A 20,169-nucleotide genomic window follows, 5' to 3' on the forward strand; every position below is an offset into this window, starting at 1 on the left:
AGGAAAACGCTAAATGGAAAAATTACAACCAAAAACAGGCATTAAAAAACGAAATTTTAAAAATCCAGGTCCAGGAAGTCACAGGCAGTTTGGAATAAATAATAAAGGCTTTTATATTATTTTAGTAGCCAAAACCCCCTCAGCTTCCACCTTCTGGCTGTTGAGACACAAAGAGGCCCTGTGATTATGTTTTTCAACCTTTTTTTGTAAGCAAGGATGGAAATGAAGAACCCCTAGTGAGAGATTTAAGGGAAAGGGTGTCTATAACTTATAAAAGAAAGTCAAAGATAGGCAGCAAACCACCTTTTTAAACCTCAGACAACAGCCAGAAAGAGACTCAGGTGCAGTGTATGGCCAGTGACACTTGCACCTGAAGGCCAGAGTATGCCAGCACTATAACTAACAGGATGAGTATGATTAGGCAGATAAGAATGTTGCTTGGTTTTTAATTTCTGACATGAAAACAGTCAAATGTAAGTTAATCAGCAAGTTAGTGTTCTTCGTTGATAATTTAACAAGACAGTTCATCTGCTGATTGGCTGATTGCTGCTGTGTGTTAACTCAGGTATTAGCTAAAGTTAAAAACAAAGTGTCTCTCATTTGGTGTGACATTTATAGTTTGTGATACGCTTTTCATATGAGAGTGAGTGAAAAGTGTGACACTACACTATTTCAGACATGTAAGCTGATCCATCCACCCTCTGGACAGATCCCGGTCGATTGCAGGGCCTGCAGCCAGTTTAGAATCACTATTCAACCTAACGTGCATGTTTTTGCGCTGTTTTGCACAGCAAGACTCCAGCAGGCCACTGGATTTGAACCTAGGACCTTCTTGCTGTGAGGTGACTGAGGTGACCACCTTAACTTTAAAACAGATTGGCTTAAATTGTCATCAACCACTCTTTTGATGAGGTGTATAGCTTTAGCATCCCCACGCTTCATGGCTGAGGTTTTTATCCTGGAAAACTGTCTTTGGTCTGGATCAGGCATCAAGCGTTTGCCTACAGATTTAACAAACTAGTTTAGCTCTAAAGTTCTTTTTGGAGATTTGTTTCATGGCACGACTCCCATGGAAGCCCAATCTGTGCCAGACTTTGACGCCAACAACTGCTTGCAGATCCCTTGGTGAAGTGTGGGGTATGGGGGCTGAGGTTTCTGGCACAACTTCACCTTCTTCTAAAATGTTCAGAGAGGAGCGGTTAAAACTTCCGTCTCGCTTTTAGACTAAGGAACAACTTTATTGTTTGACGTACGCATTTTGGCTGATGGCCTTGTATTTATATACCTCCATTTATATACCACCACCTGTTTGAAAATTGCTAGGGTGGCCAGTCCTGAACCAGTTTAAACTGTCTTCTCCACAGCAGGGAGATGTATTTCAAACAGTTTTATTTCTCAGACTCATAAACACCCCTCCATGAATGGCTACCTTACCATGATGGAGGAGTTTGTGTGTGGCTTTTGTCCCCTGGTAGGGCATCCCAAGGCAAATTTGTCCTTGTTGATGGGACAGATGAAGAGCAATTCACAAGACCCAAACCAAGGGGAAGAAATCAAGGTTTAGTTTACCCTCCCTTGAACAGGATTCTCATGGCCTCACCCTGGAGCCAGGCCTGGAGAGGGAGGGTGGCTGGGCCTTATTCCATGGGGTTCAAACAGGAAACATGGGCCTGGACTCATGTCGGGCCATCTCCTGCAGGTGCAATGTATGCCGGGTGGTGGTCAAGGGCAGAGGCCCTGATGGTCCAATGCCCAGCTATCGAGGCTAACTGTTGGGACATGGAACCCTGGGCAGAGATTATGCCTCTCTGCTGGCCTGGGAATGCCTTAGTATTCACCGGATAAGCTGGAGGAGTGGCTGGGGAGACAAAAGGTCCTGGCTTCTTTGCTTAGGCTGCTGCTCCCGCAACCTGGCCCCAAATAAGGGGAAGAAAATAGATGGATGGAGACTCAGACATCCACAGCCCTTTCTGAAGGCCTTAGTGAGCTAACACTTCGATAGTAAAAAGAAAAGCAGACACTAAACATCCAGTTTGAATAAGATGGGTGCCACGTGTGAATGTCAGTACTCCATGGATAGTATCACCCAAAAGCATTAAGTGAGGCTGCTGAGTCTGCTAACTAACAGGACAAAAAAATCTACTTTTTAAAGTAATGCATTAAAATACCCTGCAGATGTTTACTCCTTTTGTTGGTGCACATACAAAAATGAGATTATTTTAGTTCAATCAGGCATGTGGTAAATTAAAATGGCAGCAGTGGCAGTGAAAAGCATTTATAATCGGCCCCAGCGTGCCTTTCTCACATGATAAAAATTCACGGGACAAGTCACATGCAATGGAAGTGGTCATTAATTTTGGATCCTGCTGCTGCTGCACGTTCGCTGAAGCCAAAGATTAAACGGAGTTGAGAATTTTATTATTGGAGGCTGATCAGACTGATCCCACAAAGATCCCAATTAGTGTAAGAAAACCATGAGTGAGTGTGTGAGCATGGACGTAAAATCTTAATGACTTTATAGTAATTAAAATCCACAGCTTCAAATTTAAGAGATACACTCTGGGTCACAAATCTTCAGCAGTTTATTTGTAAAAAGAGTATTTTAGTAAATCAGTTATGCTAGAATAATGTCCAAATTATGACTCATTTATAATGTGAAATGTTATCAATTGTATCATCTCTCACATTTATACACAAAAGCCAGCTATATGTGCTGTTATAGTGGTGAATGTTCATATTAAACATGGGCAAAATTTCTAATAAATAGGTCATGTGTGCACAAATAATCTAAATGCTCTATTTGAAACCATCATTTCTTAGCTCTGTATGTCAAATACGCAATCTCAGGGATATAATAGCTCCACCCACCTGCTGTTCCAACCTTGTGTTTGTGTGGGACAGCCAGTTAGAAGAAGCTGGCTTTAAGGGAGAGGCGCTTGTGTCAAACAGAGGCCCAATATTTAATGTAATGGATCTATCTTGTCTCTGTGCTTTTAGATGCGGCTGTTCTGAGTTCCTGCCTTAGTCTGTGAGAGCACGCTGAGCTTTGCCAGGTTTTGACTACATTACCTGTATCCGGCTGAGGAAGACAGCAAGTAGAAGGAACAGAGAGAAAGGTGCAGCAGTGAGTCGTATCTTTAGGCACAGCTGTGTTTGTGTTTGGACACCTTTAGACTTTGTAAAAGATGGATGCAGCCACAGTGCAGTGATGTCGTCCAGCAGTCAGGGAGATCCCTTTTGAGGTCTGATGTTGAGCATTTCCACTGGTGAACTAAGAAGCAAGATTTGGGCATGCCCAGGTAACTTTGAGTTTAGCTGTGGGTTTTAATTATTACCAAGACAAAGACTTCTTACTGCAGTACATCGCCATGGTAACTTATGCTGCTGACTTCACTTCTCTGGAAAGTACCATCATTCCTGGGAAATGCCTCAGACCTCTGTCGACCATGTGACAAATTTACAGGTAAACAGCATTTAAGTTCTTATTTATATATTACATTACTCTCAGGTCATTAAACTGCACCAGGACTGGCAGTCAAAGAAATAAAAAACTATAACCCATCACGTTCTTCTAGTGATACAGATGAGCCTTGTTAACTTGCATGATGTTTTTGTTTTGTTTTTTCCTTTCCTTCCTAGCTTCAAAAAGGGTTAACTTCAGTTTTACTGACCAAAGGACTTAAAATGCAAACACACAGCTGACTATTTCCTTTAGCCTGGATTATGGTAAATGGCCTGTATTTGTATAGCGCTTTTCTAGTCCCTAAGGACCCCAAAGCGCTTTACACAACCTGTCATCCACCCATTCACACACACATTCACACACTGGATTATGTGAGCAACTTCAAATTTTTCCTAATACTGGAGTTTCCTTTCTTCTTTTAAAAACATATTTAAAAACCAAAAAAAATAAATAAATATAATACTACAAAAAAATATCACTCTGCTGCCAGTATGTTTGTGACTGGTCAGATGTTTCCAGCGTAATCCACTTCACGTGAATATGCCAATAGAGAGTGATAAACAAATGAGATCACTTTGCCTGATTGGAAGGGAAAGTGAAGCCCGAATATGATATCCCCAGGGGCGATCTTAGCTCAAGAGCTGGGAGTTCGTCTTGTAATCGGAAGGTTTTGAATTTGCGTCATCAAGTCCAAACATAAGCGAAGTGGTATATCTAACCAATCTCAAGGTCGTTTATCCTTTTTGACTTGAACTGGGACCAGTTTACAAAACGATCATCATATTGTGTTGATTACGACTCAAAACTAGCAACTGAGATGATAAACTCAGCAGGAAACTGTTTACTGAGCTCAAACAAGTGTAATCAGTTTTGCACCCTCTGCTGGCCAAGAGAAAGAATGGGGGTTTAACACATCTGGACTGGTTTTACCTTTCATTTACGACCACCTTTTATATACAGTTTATGTTAATGACATCCACTACCAGCCCACCAGAGCCCGTTTCCCAAATATTCTTTAGGACATACAAATAAAGATTAAAAAAAAAAAATTTAATATCAATGTTTCCATTTAATAAAATATATTTGCAAGCAAAATAAACCGACATTTCTGTTTTATCGCTCTGTTTCTTAGCCAATTTTAATAAACAATTATTCAAGCAAACGTTTTGCCATGAGTGCGCCACTAACATGTTAATTACTCAGCCAAACCAGACTTTTAAAAACAGTTATTGCAGCTGCAGAAACCTAAAGTCTCGTGTCTACTAGTCTCATTTATTGGTTGTGCAGTTGTAGATTTGTTCTCATCTGCCACACAGTTATTAAAAGGTCATTCAAGCTGCTACGTAGCTTTGCATCGCCAATGGTACAAAAGGGAAACAACAACTCAAAGTGGAATGGCTACACGAGAGAGCGAAAACAACCATCTTTTCATCAACTCATCAATGTTTAGTACATACACATCATCTACAGGTGTAACAGTAGCAAGGAGCATGAGAGAAGCAGTCTATTAAGCTTTAAAAACTAGAATATGCTTAAAAAGGGATTTACTAACCACAGAAAAAGAGAAATACAATTCAAAATACTCTCTTTTCAAAAAAAAATATCTTGAAGTGGCTGTGACTAGCAGCAGTATCAAAAGTCCCCTTTATTTAAAATTTATTTCCGCAATCAATTTTTTCAAAAGACTTTCAGCTCTGGGCTTAATTTACATGTTTTTGGCATCACGCTGCTCTTAAGTGAAACCCCAGAAGACAATTTTCCTCTGCAGTTTTACTAGACAGCACTTTCCTATTTACCAACGCTTCACTGATAAATATGATCTGGATTTTAACACCATGTGCACTATGTACAAAACAAAAACTAAACTTAAAGAACGATTAGGATGCCTTTGCAGATTTTGAGGTCGGAAATGTATCCAGAATACAATTGGATGAGATGAGGCTATCTCATCATCTTGAAATGAACCGAATTGTGATTTTTGACAAGAGGGGAAACCCCCCCAAAAACAAGCAAACAAAAAGGGTAAGATACTCCCGTGAACTACAGCCACTCCAAAATTAACTGCCATGAGTTGTTGGTTGGTAAATCATTACTTAAAAAACAAACAAACATGAGAAGAAAAAAAACAAAAACAAAAAAACAAAACACTCTTTTCACTCATCCGAGTCACGTATCAATACATGATTTAAAAAGCAAATCTTAAATTACAACAGTGATGTTTTTGTCTGTGGAGGACTTTTGTTATCCTAAATGCCAAGAATTAAACTGCAGACTTAATAAAAGGGATGGGTTTTGTTTTTCCTTTTTAAAAACAGGGTTGACCCTCACACCCATCACCGGTCCATCATGCTGAGGATCATCTCAGGAGTCAGTTCCCCGTTCGGAGGGGCTTCAGACAGCTGCCCCGCCTGCGTAGCACCCTCTCCCTGGGTCAGCTCCTCCATCTGGATGGTCGACTTCCCTCCACCCACCACCACCTCCTGTGCAGCCTCATTGCCATCATCGTCTTGGTCGGCTCCGACCTCCTTCTTCACAATGATGTCGTCGACCTCTCCGGTGGCCTCGTCCTCCACACGGATGATAGCAGCCGCTGTTTAGGACAATTTCAGGTCAGACTAAAGACACACCTTTTCAAATTGGTACATATAGTTTGTTATCTGTGAAAAATCCAACACTACACACTACGAGTTAAATGACATCAAAAACGGTCACCAATTAAACACTTACTGTCTGGTTTGCTCTTTGGGGGGCGCCCACGCTTCCTCTTGACTGGTGGCTCCACTGGGGCTGGGATAGGGACAACAGGCGAGGCCTGCTCCACCTCCATCTCCATCTCCATCTCAGTCAGCAAATCCTCTTCCTCCTCTACCTCATCAAGCTCGCCCTCTATATATATATATTTATTTATTTATTTTTTTTAAAGGGGGGAAACAATAACTTGTTAGACTTAATCACATTTTCTTGCACGGCCTTAAAAAATCAAGATCTGCAACAATTTAATGTAGCACCCAAACCTCTTTGACAGGCTCCTAAATATTTACTTAAGACACTTTGATTATTTGTATATCAGCTTTTCAAGCACTTGTGTACGAGACCTGTGTCGTCGTCATCATCATCCCTCCTGGACTGCATCTTCCTCTTCCTGCCACGTCGTCCCTTTTTGGGTGGTGGAGTTCCGTTTTCTTCTAAAGAAGCATCACCTGTACAGCTGTCAGCATGACGTAGCATCGTGTTCTGTGGAGCAAAAACACAGAACCGTCACACCTCTGTGACATACGCACACAAACAACCCTCTCATGTGTGCACTATGATCTCAAGGGTCAGTCCTACCCTGCGAGTGAATGTCTTGCTACATTTGTTGCAGACGAAGGCAGTGGGGGTGAAGTTAGGATCGTGGTAACGCTTGAAGTGCATGTCCAGGAGCTGCTTCTGACGGAAAGTTTTGTCACACTGGCTGCAGGCGAATGGCTTCTCCCCTGTGTGCGTGCGCTTGTGCATTATCATGTGGCGTTCCTGTTGGGTAACAGAACAAAAGACATTTAACGTTTGTTTAGCAGTAAAATAAACAGCAGGAGCATAATGTATTCCAGCCCAACACGGACCTGTCTGCAGCAGTAGTCACACTGGTCACATCTGAAACGCTTCTCATTCTTGTGAGTCTTCTGGTGCTGAATGAGAGCATAGCGCTCATGAAACACAGCATCGCAGTAACGACATTTCTTCCCCGTCTCAATAAATGAATGCTGTTTTCTCAGGTGAACACCTAAGATGGAGACAAAGGCATAAAAATCCAGTCAGATAAATGTCATATTGCCTTGTTATAGAGATAAAGACTCCCTGAAATATTCTGTTTCACAACACAGGGCAATCCACTAACTGAGAGCAACATGTTTACGTTCCTTTAACTGTCCTTCTGCATACAGTTTGAAGTAGAAATAGTCTCAAATCACTCACCAAGATCACTTTTACGTGCAATGACGGTATCACAGTGTGGGCAGTGAAACTTTGCCACATTCTCTGTGTGTTTCTGCAGGATGTGCATCTTCATGGTGCCGCTTTGTGTGAAACGAGCATGGCAGATGTAGCACTCGTATGGCTTCTCACCTGCAACAGAAGAAGACGAGTCAGCTACTCTCCTAAAAAACTGGAGCTAAAACACACTTTGACTGAAAATCTAAGGATTTTACCAGAGTGTGTCCTCATGTGTCTCTTCAGCTTATAAGTGTCTCTGCTGGCATAGCTGCAAAGACTGCACTGGAAGGGTCGCTCCCCTGTGTGAGAGCGGATGTGCCTTTTCAACTTGCTCACCTGGGAAAAGAGACACATTAGCCTTTATTCCATGGTATAGAGACCAGGTTGATGCCCAATTAAATAACTAATATAACTCACCTCGACACTGGAATAGTCGCACATGGAGCACTTAAAAGGCTTCTCGTGTGTGTGCTTGTAGCGACGATGACGCACTAACTCACCGCTGGTCACAAACGCCATGTCGCAATCTGTGCATTTATGTGGCCGAGTGCCTTTAAACGAAGAAGAAAATCAGAACTGTATATTAACTGCTGGTGTAGCTGAAATCTGAAATACAACACTGGATGAAAAGGAGATAAATGCCCACTAACTTTTGCAGTAATAATAAGTAAACACTCTGAAAATTTACTTCCTCGCTCACCAAGTCCATCCAGCAAATTGTTTCCGTTTCTGTATTTTCTCCAAATACCTGTGTGTGTGTTGAGGTGGTTTCTCAGCAGTGTGACTGTTCTGAACGCTCTCCCGCACAAGTGACATTTATGCGGCCTCTCATCTGTGTGGCTCTTCATGTGTCGGTCCAGGTTAGAGCGCCGTGGGCAGGTGTAGCTGCACAGCTCACACTGGAAAGTCTTCTTAACACCTGGACACAGAGATGTTCAATTTAGCACTGGGAAAGAAGAAGAAAAAAAAAAATCTCTTGAAAGTTTTCGTGTAACTTGATCAAAGTCTAACCTTTTTTCTTGATCTTTGTGGGTTTCGGGGGCTTCATGTTGCCCACAACCTTCTCAGCATTAACCTCTGACAGCAGTCCCTCCTGCTGCTCTTCCTCAAAGTCGTACACAGAAACATCCATGTCACGATCGCCTTCTGCATAGCGCAGGCGACTCTTCTTTCCCTTCTTTGCTTTACGGACAGCAGTAATGGGCTGGTAGTCAGGGTCCTTTGTCCACTCTGGGTCATCTTGCAGGGGCACAGAGGTCTCCACCTCTGCTGGCTCTTCCTCCTCCTCCTCCACCCTTGTCCCTTGGAGCTCCTCGTGGGCTGCCTGGAGCTCCTCCTGCTCTACAGTCTCCACTTCACCATTTGCGCCCACTTTAACTACCTAGTGTAGGAATATGACAAATGAATCCTACTGGAACAAAGACTTCACTGAAAATCAAAGACAATCAAAAGCACCGGGTAGCCTCAAGTCATTTCTCACCTGGAAGCCCTCAGGTAAAGGAAGAGTGTGACAAATAACTGGCTCTGCATCCTTGTTAGCCGCTGACGTCTCAACATAAGTAGCCTGGAGCCCGTCTACAGTTGTAGTTGTGACAGGTACCTGCACGAGCTGAAGCTGACCCAGACCTAATGCTGCACCTGCTTGCTCCTCCATGTTCACCACCTGTGAAGAGAGACTGGACTTTATCGTTTGATGGCAAAAATAAAAGACCTGACATATATAATCTGGCTAAAAAGTTTAAACCGTGCTCTTTACAAACCTGAAGCGTGATGATCTGGCCCTCATCTCCACCTGAAACTGTCATTGTGCCACCTCCCTCCAACACCTCTGTCTTCATTTGTAGAAGAGTTGGGTCTAGAGCATCCATCACCATCATCTCCATGTTACCAGCGACTTCACCCTGCGTCAAGGCCTCTCCACCCTCTGGCAGGACCTTTCCATCCGTCACCTGAGCGGACTCCATGGAAACAACCTCGGCCTCCATGGCAATGAGCCAACAAATGCGCTAAACAGAAAGAACGTGAATATCTTTAGCAAAAGGAAAGACTGGTGTGATGGAGAATTGTTTGTAACCAAAAAGTGCTTTATTTATTTTTTTATTTGATCCCCCCCTTCCTTTGCCCTCTGGCTAAACTGAAACAACGGGATGGCTTTCAGTAAATCCAGACATGTTTAGACCAGATGATGAAAGCACCTAGATTAACTGAACAAACAATTTAAAAAAAAAAATATCCTTGTATCAATATTTGCCTGTGCACTGAAAACATTCCCAGTGTTTGGTTTTCCTTTTCCTGAATGTGCAGTATGACAAAAAGTGCTGCCAGCAGAATACAAAACTTTTCCATTTCCAGGATATCAATTACACCCATTTAAACTGGCAACTTTAGAGAAAAAAAAACAGTTTAGTGTGTAAAACTGTCCACAGTTTGTTTTGGGTTTTTTGGGGCTTATACACCAAACTCCGTTTCCCTTGTCTTTTACTTGGAGTTGATGTCAGATGAGCAGCATGCTGTTTTTTTTTTACTTTTTAAAACAAAACACAAAATAAAACAAACAAAGCCCACCTCTGCTAGGGATGAGCGATGCCCCATTTTCACCAGGGCCACCAACTAGTAACTAGAGTTTATTTAATGCCTCAACCCAACATGTTCTCTGTTTTCATTTATTTTGTGCTTTCTCATCTGAACATACATACCAAACAGCGCTCAATGCATTTTGCACAAAGTATTTTAACATTTTTCATTTACTGGTCACCATATGTGGAGAAGGCCAGCTAGCTGCAGTTGTGTGTGATGACAAGAAACCTTGTTTTTAGTTAAAGGGTTTCAAATAAAGTACCTGTTCAGATAGTTTAAACGTGAAGAAAAGTTCTCCTCTTCAACTGATCAGATGGGTTGTTTTACAAAGCACAATTAAGAGGCTACAATGAAAGTTGTCTCTATTCAGATTAACTTTAAGTTCGCCACAGGTTTAAATGTGCAAGATTTAAACAATACACTAGATTTATTTAACAGTTTTATTTATAATGTAAAACAAATCGCTTAATAAATTATGCTATAGTTTTACAGATTAAGCTCCCGGGATTTAGCTTTGCTTTTTGAGAGTCAGTAAAAGTATACAAGGGACCAATAAAAGTCTCATCTCCTGGACTTGGGCCCAGTAGAGACCACAGATGTTAAGACTCACCAGAGTACTAAAAACTATCATATTTAGACTCTTTACACTAAGCACGTACAGCCATTACGCAATGACACCCCGCACAAGCCAGAGTTCGAGGAGTCCGGGTCATGTAAACTAGCACCCGAGCCAGAGTGAAACTCTGGTGGACGATGCAGAAACCGTAACCGTTTTTAATAACTGCGATGCAAATGTTTAAAAGAGTCTTCATTCCTGCCTTCCAGTGGTTATCTGGTTTGGCTGAACGCTGATAGGTTATGACTGTGAGCCAGTAACAGAAATCACATTTAGTCCGATGCTTCAGGAAGCATTTGTTCGCTTGTGTGTGATTTTTTTTAATCTAAAAATCCGTTCTCCTCCGTTCTGTTTTTATCAATTCACAGGACATCGTCCAACAGATGATGTATAGTTTAATAAGCGAAATAAAACTACTTAAATACTGTCTCGTGTTAGTTGGTTAACTCGGGAGGCGCGAGTACGTCTGAAAACAGGAAACAAAGGGCACGATAAGATGGACGTCAGGCCTGAACAAACTTAAAACAGGAACACCGATAAATACAGCCATCCCTGTGCACATACATCGAAATATCGGTCAAAAACCAACAAAATGCTCAACTGAAACAGGGAGTTACATTTTATAGACGGATTTAGTGCATTTTAGATAACGATAGAGGGAGACAAACACCCCCCGCCAGCCGCCTGGCCGGTAAGCCCGACCGTGACACCTAGAGGCCGGCGACGGCTCCTACAAAAACGTTTCCGCGTTTGGAGGCAAAGTAAAAGCTCTACTTACTCCTGGTTTCTTCCTTTCCTCGTTATGTTCACTTGGAAGCTCAGCGCCTACAGTAGCTCCTTTCAGTCCTGCAGCGGACGGCCGTAAGTGCTCCGCGCCGGGCTAATAATTTTCTCCCGCTTTGGAAGAGTGGGCCTAACATACAAAATGGCGGCCCATAAGAGCCACTGCGCCTGCGCAACTAGGTGTCCGGGGAGTAAAGAGGAGGGATCGGGATGTTGCTGTGGGTGATGGGCGCCAGATTTGAATTCAGGCGTGGGCGTGGCAACCACGGAGACGGTTATTAAAAGGGAGAGGTTATTGATTAGTTTTCTGATCTGCTATCAGTTTTTTTTTTCATCGGGAGTGACCTTTAAACATTCAACAGCATCGAGTCAAGATTAGGAATAATGTTTGCTGTATTAAAGCAGTTCATCCAGTTAGCCACTGGAGGGCGGCATGAAAGTGTCAAATTGGGGTTTACAACATGCACACAAATGAAATCGTGAGTGATAATTAGCTGCATAGTGTATGTAAGATGAAAAGAAAACCTATTTAGACTGTTGCCATGGGAAAGTGAGCTCCTGGACCCTAGCTTTTAGGACTTTTCAATTATAGCCCACCATTAATTATTTGGTTCAAAGGTTTTTTAGTTAACTAACACCAAACTAGAAACAATAACTATGTATAAAATATTTAAGTCATATGAAATAAAATAAAAAAGCAGCTAAAATTAAACGGGAAATCTTTTATTTTAGCCTTTGTTTACTAAGACTTGGAACTGGGACCTGGAACTAAACACAAAATTAAGAACAAAAATTAAACATGAGATAAAATAAAAGTAGCTAGAACACAAAAAACGACCATACAACTGAGATAGTGTGTAAAATGTAAACAAAAACAGAATTCAGTGATTTGCAAATCCCATAAACTCATATTTTATCCACACTAGAACACAGATACAAAGTAAATGTTTAAGCTGAGAAACCGCTGGAGGAACATTTTGAAATTAGGTTAATTAGACCCATGATTGGGTATAAAAACAGCATCTTAGAGAGACAGACTTTCTTAGAAGTAAAGATGGGTACATGTTCACCAGTCTAGAATAAACTGTGTCCACAAACTGTGGAACAATTCCTGATTATTGAAAAATATTGAAAATATCTCTGAATATTGTTCCTCGATGTAAAATGTAAAAAGATTGTGAATATGTTATCATCTACAGTACATATTATCGTCACAAGATTCAGAGAATTTGGAGAAATCTCTTGTGTGTTAGGGACAAAGCTGGAAATCAGTACTGGATTCCTGTGATTCTGGGGCTCTCAGGCAGCACTGTTTTAAAAGAAAGTATGTTGTTCAATACACAGCAGTATATTCACAGTTTAAACCAGATATTTACGTACACTTTATGGAACAACATTTTTTTACTGTACAACATCAATTTAGAGTAAATTTGTTTTGTTTTAGATAAATATTGAAATATCTTTTGAATTTGTTAAATGTCAGAATAAAGAGAGACAGAGCTGTCTATTTTTTTATTACTTTAATCAAATTTAGGAGTACATATACACTAAGTTTATTGTTAATTTATAAGAAAACTCCAGACGATTCCATTCTCAGCTGAAGAAGCTTCTGATAGGTTAGTAGAGTCCATGTGAGTAAATTGGTGGCACAGCTGTGGATGCATATACTGTAACGCAAAACACAGAGCCTGTTTCTTTGAAATGGGAAAATCAAGAGATGTCAACCAAAACACCAGGAAAAGAACTGTGGAGCTCCATAAGTGTGGCTCAAGTTTGAATACAATTTGGTGCCATTTACAATTAAGAAATACAGATAGTTTCTCTTCTTACTCTTTATATTTATCAACCTAAAAAAATAAACATTTAGTCTGATTTGATGTTACAATTAAAAAAGTGTTTTTATCTGAAGAGTGTGTAAATATCTGGTTTCAACTGTATATTTGAAGATGTTGGTGTTTGGCTTGATTGTCAGCACAAAGAGGGAGAGAGAGAGAGAGAGGAACAGAGAGGGCAAGAGAAGGAGATGGAGAATGAGGACAGAACAGAGATGGAACAAGAGCAGGTGAGACACATGTTAGTCAAATGGTCGTTTACCAAAAGTATCACCGTATCATAGGTCCTCATGTATCTCGTACCTAGTGTTTCTTTTTAGGTTTGTTATTTTTCAAATTCTATATTTATTAAGTTATGCAGGCTTGTTTGCACAACAAGGCTAAATAATTATATAAACTTTTCTCAATCTAAATAGTGTTTTGGTAGAATTAAAAAATAAGTGTAGTGCAGGTCTATGATGATTTTTAGTGCTACTATCATCTAGTTCTGATTCTGGTTCTGTCTTGGTTAAATCCTAAGTAGTCCTGATTGTGAACTGTTGTAGACCTGTTTTAATTCTGCCGGATCAGTTCGGGGTCTGGTTGAATTGGGGTTTAGTCCTCGTGTCTTGATACCCCCCCAATCCCACATGCATACTACCTTAAGCCCCGGGTGTATCAAATGTCTGCCTCTGCCTCTGCTGGGGCCTATAAAAGTCTTAACTGCTTTGATTACTAGGTACTGGGTTTCCTTTCATAATTTTTATTTGTATTCGAACCTTAAAAACATTGAGCTGATATGTGCATAGTGAATAATGATGCAAATGATTGCATGTCGTCATCTGTCAGCTACTTGTCTAATAATTAAGACTCACATTTCTTTATAATCTGTCACAGTTTGGGAAATATTCCACGTTTTGAAGATCAGACGGGGTTGTGTTCAGCTGGCAGACAAAAGCTGTGCAGTACAGTAATTGCCTTTGAACTGTAATGCATTAAAAGCTTAACATTTCTTGAAATGCAAGTACAAATACCTCCGACATTATTTGTGAAAGTCAGTTACACGTGAACACTTGATCCCCTTGTTTGTCCTGAGCATTTCTGGACTGGTGAAGTTTCTCCAGACAACCTGCTGATTAGATGAAATTGTAATCTGAGCACTGCAGGTTTTATTTGATTTCTGTCAGCATAATAATAAGATCTAAATAACCAAGTTACTTCTAGGTTACAGTGACCTGCTGTAGGTCTGTTCTCACGTTACTTCATGTGGAACACCTGACCTTTCTTCATAAATGCAAAAACAAGTTGTTTGTGGGTTGTTATTTTGGAAAAGAAACATGAGCTCCATGTAAATATCAGCCCTGGTTTTGATTATCAAATATTCCAACCAGGAAACCAAATTCCCATGAAACCTGCAGCATGCGTCCTTTGGAGGATATGCAGCATAATTAAGATGTATGGAAACTGCTGCTAAGGGCGTGTGCCTTATTTAATGGTTCAGGAACGAGTTTTAATTTTTGAAACATAGGAGAGAACAGTGACATAACAGTAAGAGAAGAGCACAGCGATATAAACAGTGAAATACGTGAAAAAGAGACCGTGTGTGTGTGAGGAACTGTTGTGGGGGCGTGCACAACTCTATTCAGATCAAAAGCAAACATTTGTGAAGGAGAGAGGATTAAAAAAAAGGGAAAGAAAGATAAGAACTACAAAAAAGCTGTTTAAAACGTGTTTTAGATGTTTTAGACGAAAGGAGAAAATAATAATTAGAATTTGTGCAATTTTAGGGTCTGTGTGTGTATACCACACACCCGATATAACTATATATATATATAGGTATGATATAATAATGACAGTACACTTTATACGCTAGAGAGATAAATATGCACAGTGCATAAACACCGGGCTTTTAAGATAACTTAATCTTGTCACCACATGCAGGAGAGGTAGAGTAAAACACAGGCGTTACACTAAATGCATGCAATGTGAAGTTTTTCAGAGTGGGTCAGTCTGTCATTTATAGCTTCTTTTCCGCATATAAAATTAATTATTAATTTATTACGTAACCACAGTAAAACATTTTGTGCACTCAGCCTTTTCACACTGGAGTAAATCGGTGCATCCATGCATGTGCCGTTCATGGGTGAGGCTGCAGGGATGAAGCAAATGTTAGTGTGGTCACTTTATCCCTGCCTCCTTATTTTATCACCATCTTTTTTTTCCCCCGTGGTATTCCTCTCACAGAGGGGAGGGGGACAGAGAAAGGCTTGGTTCTGTTGTCAGATCTGTCAGTCTCGCCACCCCGGCCCCTCCCACCTCAGCAGAGGCATTACATACTGCCGCTGCTGCTCGTGCTCTTAGCAACGGTGCCTCGGCAACAGAGCCACGGCAACAGAGCTCCACGGCAACAGCGTGCCGTGTGTCTCCCCAATGGAGCTGCCATTGGGCGGACCGGTGCTCAGGCACTACACCCAGAGCAGACCGAGACCTCACCGACAGAAACTGAACTATCGTCCCAGCAGACCGCAGGTACTGTGCAGGAGAATCAGGGAGGTTTCTGTAAAAATGGAGAGTGAGAGAAAGGTGTGTGTGTGTGTGTTTGAGGGAGAGAGGAGGGAAAATGGAAGGGAGGGAGAGAGGAGAGATGGAATAGGGTACAGAGGGGAGAGGCAGGGGGAAGGGAAGGATGGAGGGGGAGTGCTGTAAAAGATGCCTGGTCCCCGGCTTGAATTAGGCAGTGCCATTGTACCGGTCACCGGCTGCTTCAGGAAGCCAATGAAATCTGCCTCTGTGAGAGTGGGCGCTCGTTTTCTTGCTTTCTCTTAAAAAAAAAAGGAAAAAAAGAAGCCATTCAGTTTCTTCATGTGATCGTGTAAAATATGTGTGTGAGCTCATCCGTTTTCCACTGAGCTGATCACGCTGTCACAGAGCTATTAGGCTGCAGACATTCAGTCACTCCCTTGGAGACAAATGGCCTGGGAGACAAAATTCAAGCAATTCCCCTGACAGGATATCATGTAACGGTGACTTCGGCTAAATTTGCCTTCTGGACTCGAGCCTCCCCCGACTTTCATTGCTACTTGTGGGCACAGATGTTAATGTGATCAGGACAATGCGGCTCCCAATTTTGATATCACGTTACCTATATTGGCAAAAATGAGTTATGTTGCTTCCATTCAGCGTTTAAAAAATCCAATGACGACCCCCTCCCACTCCACCCCCCAGCACCCATTGTACGTTACTGAGCAACTGAGTCCAGGGAGGCCCGGATCGTAACATAAATGGATGAGAGAATCAAACCAAAATACACCTATAGAGGCATGAGGAGTGCTAGGAGTGTGTGGGTTTTCAGAAGTGATAGTTATGTAATGTAAAGTTACATGCTGTAAGATGCGAGTTGTTCCTTGTTAGTTTGTGTGATCCGTGGTGCAAAATATCTGATTTCTGTGTGTGTGTGTGTCTGGGGGGTAATTAGGAGACAATAATCGAGAGTGAAAATGAAGTCCTTGAGCTCATGGGGCGTGTGGATGAAGGAGTTGAAGAGTTCTTTACTAAGAGAGTACTGCCTGCTGATACACTGTGAGTATCACGGCACACAAATTAGCCCCTTCATGTTTACCCGTACAAGTGAATAGACCTTAAACTGAGACATACGACTCTTTGTACAGGAAGCTGCAGGATGAGGAATCTATCACAGTGCACGAAGTGGCTCCTGCCAGCTCTGTCCCTTGTCCGGCCCCGACGAAAACCCTCCGGAGGAAGCTGGGTGATTTCTTTACGCTCAAAAAGAGGCGAGGTTTGAAATCAGAGACGAGCCATGAGGGGCGTCCCAAAAAGGCCTCCATCGCTGATCTCATTCGCCCTCTCAGGGAGGTTGCCAGATCCGAGAAAGACAAAGACAAAGACCGAGTAAAGGAGCACGACAAGGAAAATGAAAAGGAGAAAGCAAAAGAGGCTCCCACTGCTGTTTCTGGAGAGCCAGCTGTTCGGGAGACACCTGTTTCTGGCGCTCCGCCGCTGAGGGGCGAAGCAGTGCCTCCCCGCCGAGCTCTCAGAGAGGGGAAGTCCCAGTCTCTCATTTTGCTATCTGGCTCAGCAGCAGCGGGGTCGACCAATGCCAGAAACACAGCAAAGGTGGGTGTTGCTAGAGTTAATGCCTGTTTTTTTAGTCTTTTTCATTAGTGGATAAGAACTGAAAATTGGTTTGCTGCTGCTGCTTTTAGAAACAATTTGAAGGCCAGAATAGCTTTGAACAGAAGCTCCATCTCATGCTTCAGCGTATTGGAGTTTCCAAACCCCTGCCAGGAGAGACACAGGTTTGCACATCTGCATGTCTGAATGTTGTTATGGATATCTCAGAGGCCTTAAAAAGTACTAAATGCTCCTTTTTTATGTAGGATCAAGAAGGAGAGATGAAAAAGGCCGAGTCTGAAGGTATGTGCCTTTATCTGTGATACGTTTAATAGTCTTCTCAGCTCCAGCGTAGTATTAATGAGGCTAAATTAATCTTTGAAGTCTAGGGATTTGTGTCAAAAGGATAGGCTTCTCGACATGGATCAGTTCTCCAATGAAAAGATTTAGTATCTGAGGGGCTGCGCTGATAAGCCAAGCAGGAGTCTGTGGTTCTTTCAGTCTATTATAGGGCCATTAATTCCTGTGGTAAAATGATTTTTGCCCTTCAGGTACCATCATTGACAGTAAACCCGAGCCACCTCCCACTTTCTCAAAACCTCGAACGATGTCTGCATCATCAGGTAAAACGCTGGTTTACGCTCTCATGTGTACAGAGTACAGTAAGTGAACCATTTTCACGTTTATTTTGCTTGCTTTTTAGACACAAGGCATCAGATTCGGGCAAGTGTGTCAGCGCATGAAGGAGCCGGGAAACCCGCTCTGCTTCCAAAGCCGGTTATCAAACCGGGGCCACCCCCCACAACGTCTGGCCGCAACACACCTGAGAACGAGCTGGCCCAAATACAGGAAGCAGAGACACACACGCCCACTAAACTCAGCCCAGCCGCAGCGCCGTCACCTCCGGCCACCACCGCTCCCGCTGCACCGACAATCTCAAACGCGGTCCCCGACTCGACCGACTTTGAAGCTCCCCCTTCGAGTACTGTAACTCCCTCACACGCAGATGTATGCACTGACTCTCCTGCAGCAACCTCCGTCCCCGAAACTACGACCGCACCCACAGAGCCCCCTGCCAACGCATCCGTTACCCCCACCTCCTCAGAGTCTGTTACTCCAAGCCTCGCTGTCACTTCCACTTCAGCAGCAACAGTTGCCGGGCCTTCCATTACCACCTCGGAAACTGTTTCTGCTCCCAGTCACGAAAGCCCTGTTTCCACGGCATCAACAAATCTGTCAGCCAAATCGACTTTGCCAGAGCCAAATGGCGTTCTCTCACTTGATGTTGCTCCTGCTGCTGGTGGTGATGCAGCTATTTCTGTCACCACCACAGCTTCTGCGCCCTGCACCAGCGTGTCAGATGTGCCGCCGGGCTTGTCTACCACCACCACCATCAGCGAAGTCAGTCATGAACCAGCTTCAGTCACATCCAGTAGCTCTTCAACATTAGTCACTATGACTACATCACCTCCCTCTGACTCAAGTGATGTAATTACAGTAACAATTTCACATGACCCCACCTTTACCGCTTCCTCCACCATGGTCTCTGCTGCCCTTCCTCCTACCACCTCAGCACCTTCTACTACTCCTACAGCTCAACCTCAACCCCAATTATCCACTGACTCCATTAACTCCGCTTCTTCATCTACCGCCATTCACCCAGCCACTACGTCCGTTCCCTCCACCTCTTCTAGTGAAACAAACCCTACAGACACCACTTCCACTGCTACCAGTCTGAACCGAGCAGAAACCACCTCCACCGCTAGTTCGTCAACCTCCGGTGCAATTAGCTCCCCACTCACGACTGGGTCAGAGCCACCTTTTCCCAACAATGTTGACACTAAGCTCACACCAACTATCTCTAGCCTGCCCACTACTGATAACACAAGTTCTGCTGCACCACCCGCTAGCGATAGTCCAGGCCAAGATAACGTAATCCAGATATCTGATGAGAGATCCGGTGTAGGGCCTGCAGAAAAAGGCACTGGTGAGTTTTAAGTTCTGCTTGTGATCTCTGTATGTAGGTGCATGGTGAATGGTGTGTTTTATGATATTGTTTTTCTTTTAGCAGCAGATGGGGAACAAACAAGCAAAGTACTTGAGGCAGACGAGAAGAAGGAAGTGGTTGACAGTTGGAGCCAGAGTGAGAAACCAACCGTGGCCCAGAGTGAACCGACAACGAAAGAAGAGCGGGAAGAAAGTGTGAAAGCTGAAGCAGACACACCAGCTGAATCTGCAGCAGTGGAGGATGGTGAGCGCTGCACAGAGGAAGCAGTGATAGTGGGTCAAAAGCAAGAGGAAACTAAACCAGTGAGTGATAAGTGAGGAAAAAAGAAAATGCTAAACATGGGACCAACTACTGTGACGGAGGAGGGGGCAGGAGAGGCCACAGTAAAGGGTGAAGCAGAGGGAGGGGAATGATGATCCATGGCACTTCCTACAGGGACCACCACATCACAGCAGCACACCACAAAGGGTGGGCCACTGGACCAAAGAACTGAGATCCCCTCGGTGTGACGTAATCAACAAATCCAGCAGTGTCTTTGTCCTTTTTTAACTTATGTTTGAGGTTTTGCATTGCACGTGTGATTATGTACCATAAGACAATTATTGTGGTAAAAAAAAAAATACACAATGTTTACAATAGATGGATAAGAGACATAGTTATGACTATTAAATGGAGTATTGAAGTGACTGTGTGAAATCATTACTTTGAGCAACTTCATCTCAGCTTTTTGTGGAGGTTTTTCCCACATCTACAATAATCCTCAGCCTCGATTATGGCCACACACACTGACAGATTTTAATTTGATCAT

At 42.7% G+C, this 20,169-nt stretch overlaps 2 protein-coding genes across 2 annotated transcripts; one reads left to right on the forward strand and one right to left on the reverse strand.

Annotated features, from left to right (window-relative positions):
• Window positions 1-4,512: 4,512 nt before the first annotated feature.
• LOC113023211 (transcriptional repressor CTCF-like) lies at window positions 4,513-11,604 on the reverse strand. The gene is made up of 13 exons (XM_080298905.1): window positions 11,407-11,604; window positions 9,196-9,441; window positions 8,916-9,098; window positions 8,447-8,816; window positions 8,184-8,354; window positions 7,853-7,986; window positions 7,651-7,771; window positions 7,418-7,567; window positions 7,066-7,226; window positions 6,794-6,976; window positions 6,559-6,697; window positions 6,191-6,349; window positions 4,513-6,053 (listed from the first exon to the last, which is right to left on the reverse strand). The coding sequence occupies exons 2-13, from the start codon at window positions 9,418-9,420 to the stop codon at window positions 5,797-5,799; spliced, it is 2,253 nt and encodes a 750-aa protein (XP_080155031.1). The 5' UTR covers window positions 9,421-9,441; window positions 11,407-11,604; the 3' UTR covers window positions 4,513-5,796.
• On the forward strand, window positions 5,791-20,047 carry LOC113023188 (uncharacterized). Its single transcript, XM_026169229.2, has 9 exons — window positions 5,791-6,072; window positions 13,384-13,473; window positions 16,698-16,801; window positions 16,891-17,356; window positions 17,446-17,538; window positions 17,620-17,656; window positions 17,905-17,976; window positions 18,057-19,340; window positions 19,422-20,047. Exons 2-9 carry the CDS (start codon window positions 13,435-13,437, stop codon window positions 19,676-19,678), a joined length of 2,352 nt encoding a protein of 783 aa, XP_026025014.2. The 5' UTR covers window positions 5,791-6,072; window positions 13,384-13,434; the 3' UTR covers window positions 19,679-20,047.
• The last annotated feature ends 122 nt before the right edge of the window (window positions 20,048-20,169 follow it).

The sequence above is a fragment of the Astatotilapia calliptera genome, chromosome 1 (assembly GCF_964374335.1).
Source record: "Astatotilapia calliptera chromosome 1, fAstCal68.1, whole genome shotgun sequence".
NCBI lineage: Eukaryota > Metazoa > Chordata > Actinopteri > Cichliformes > Cichlidae > Astatotilapia > Astatotilapia calliptera.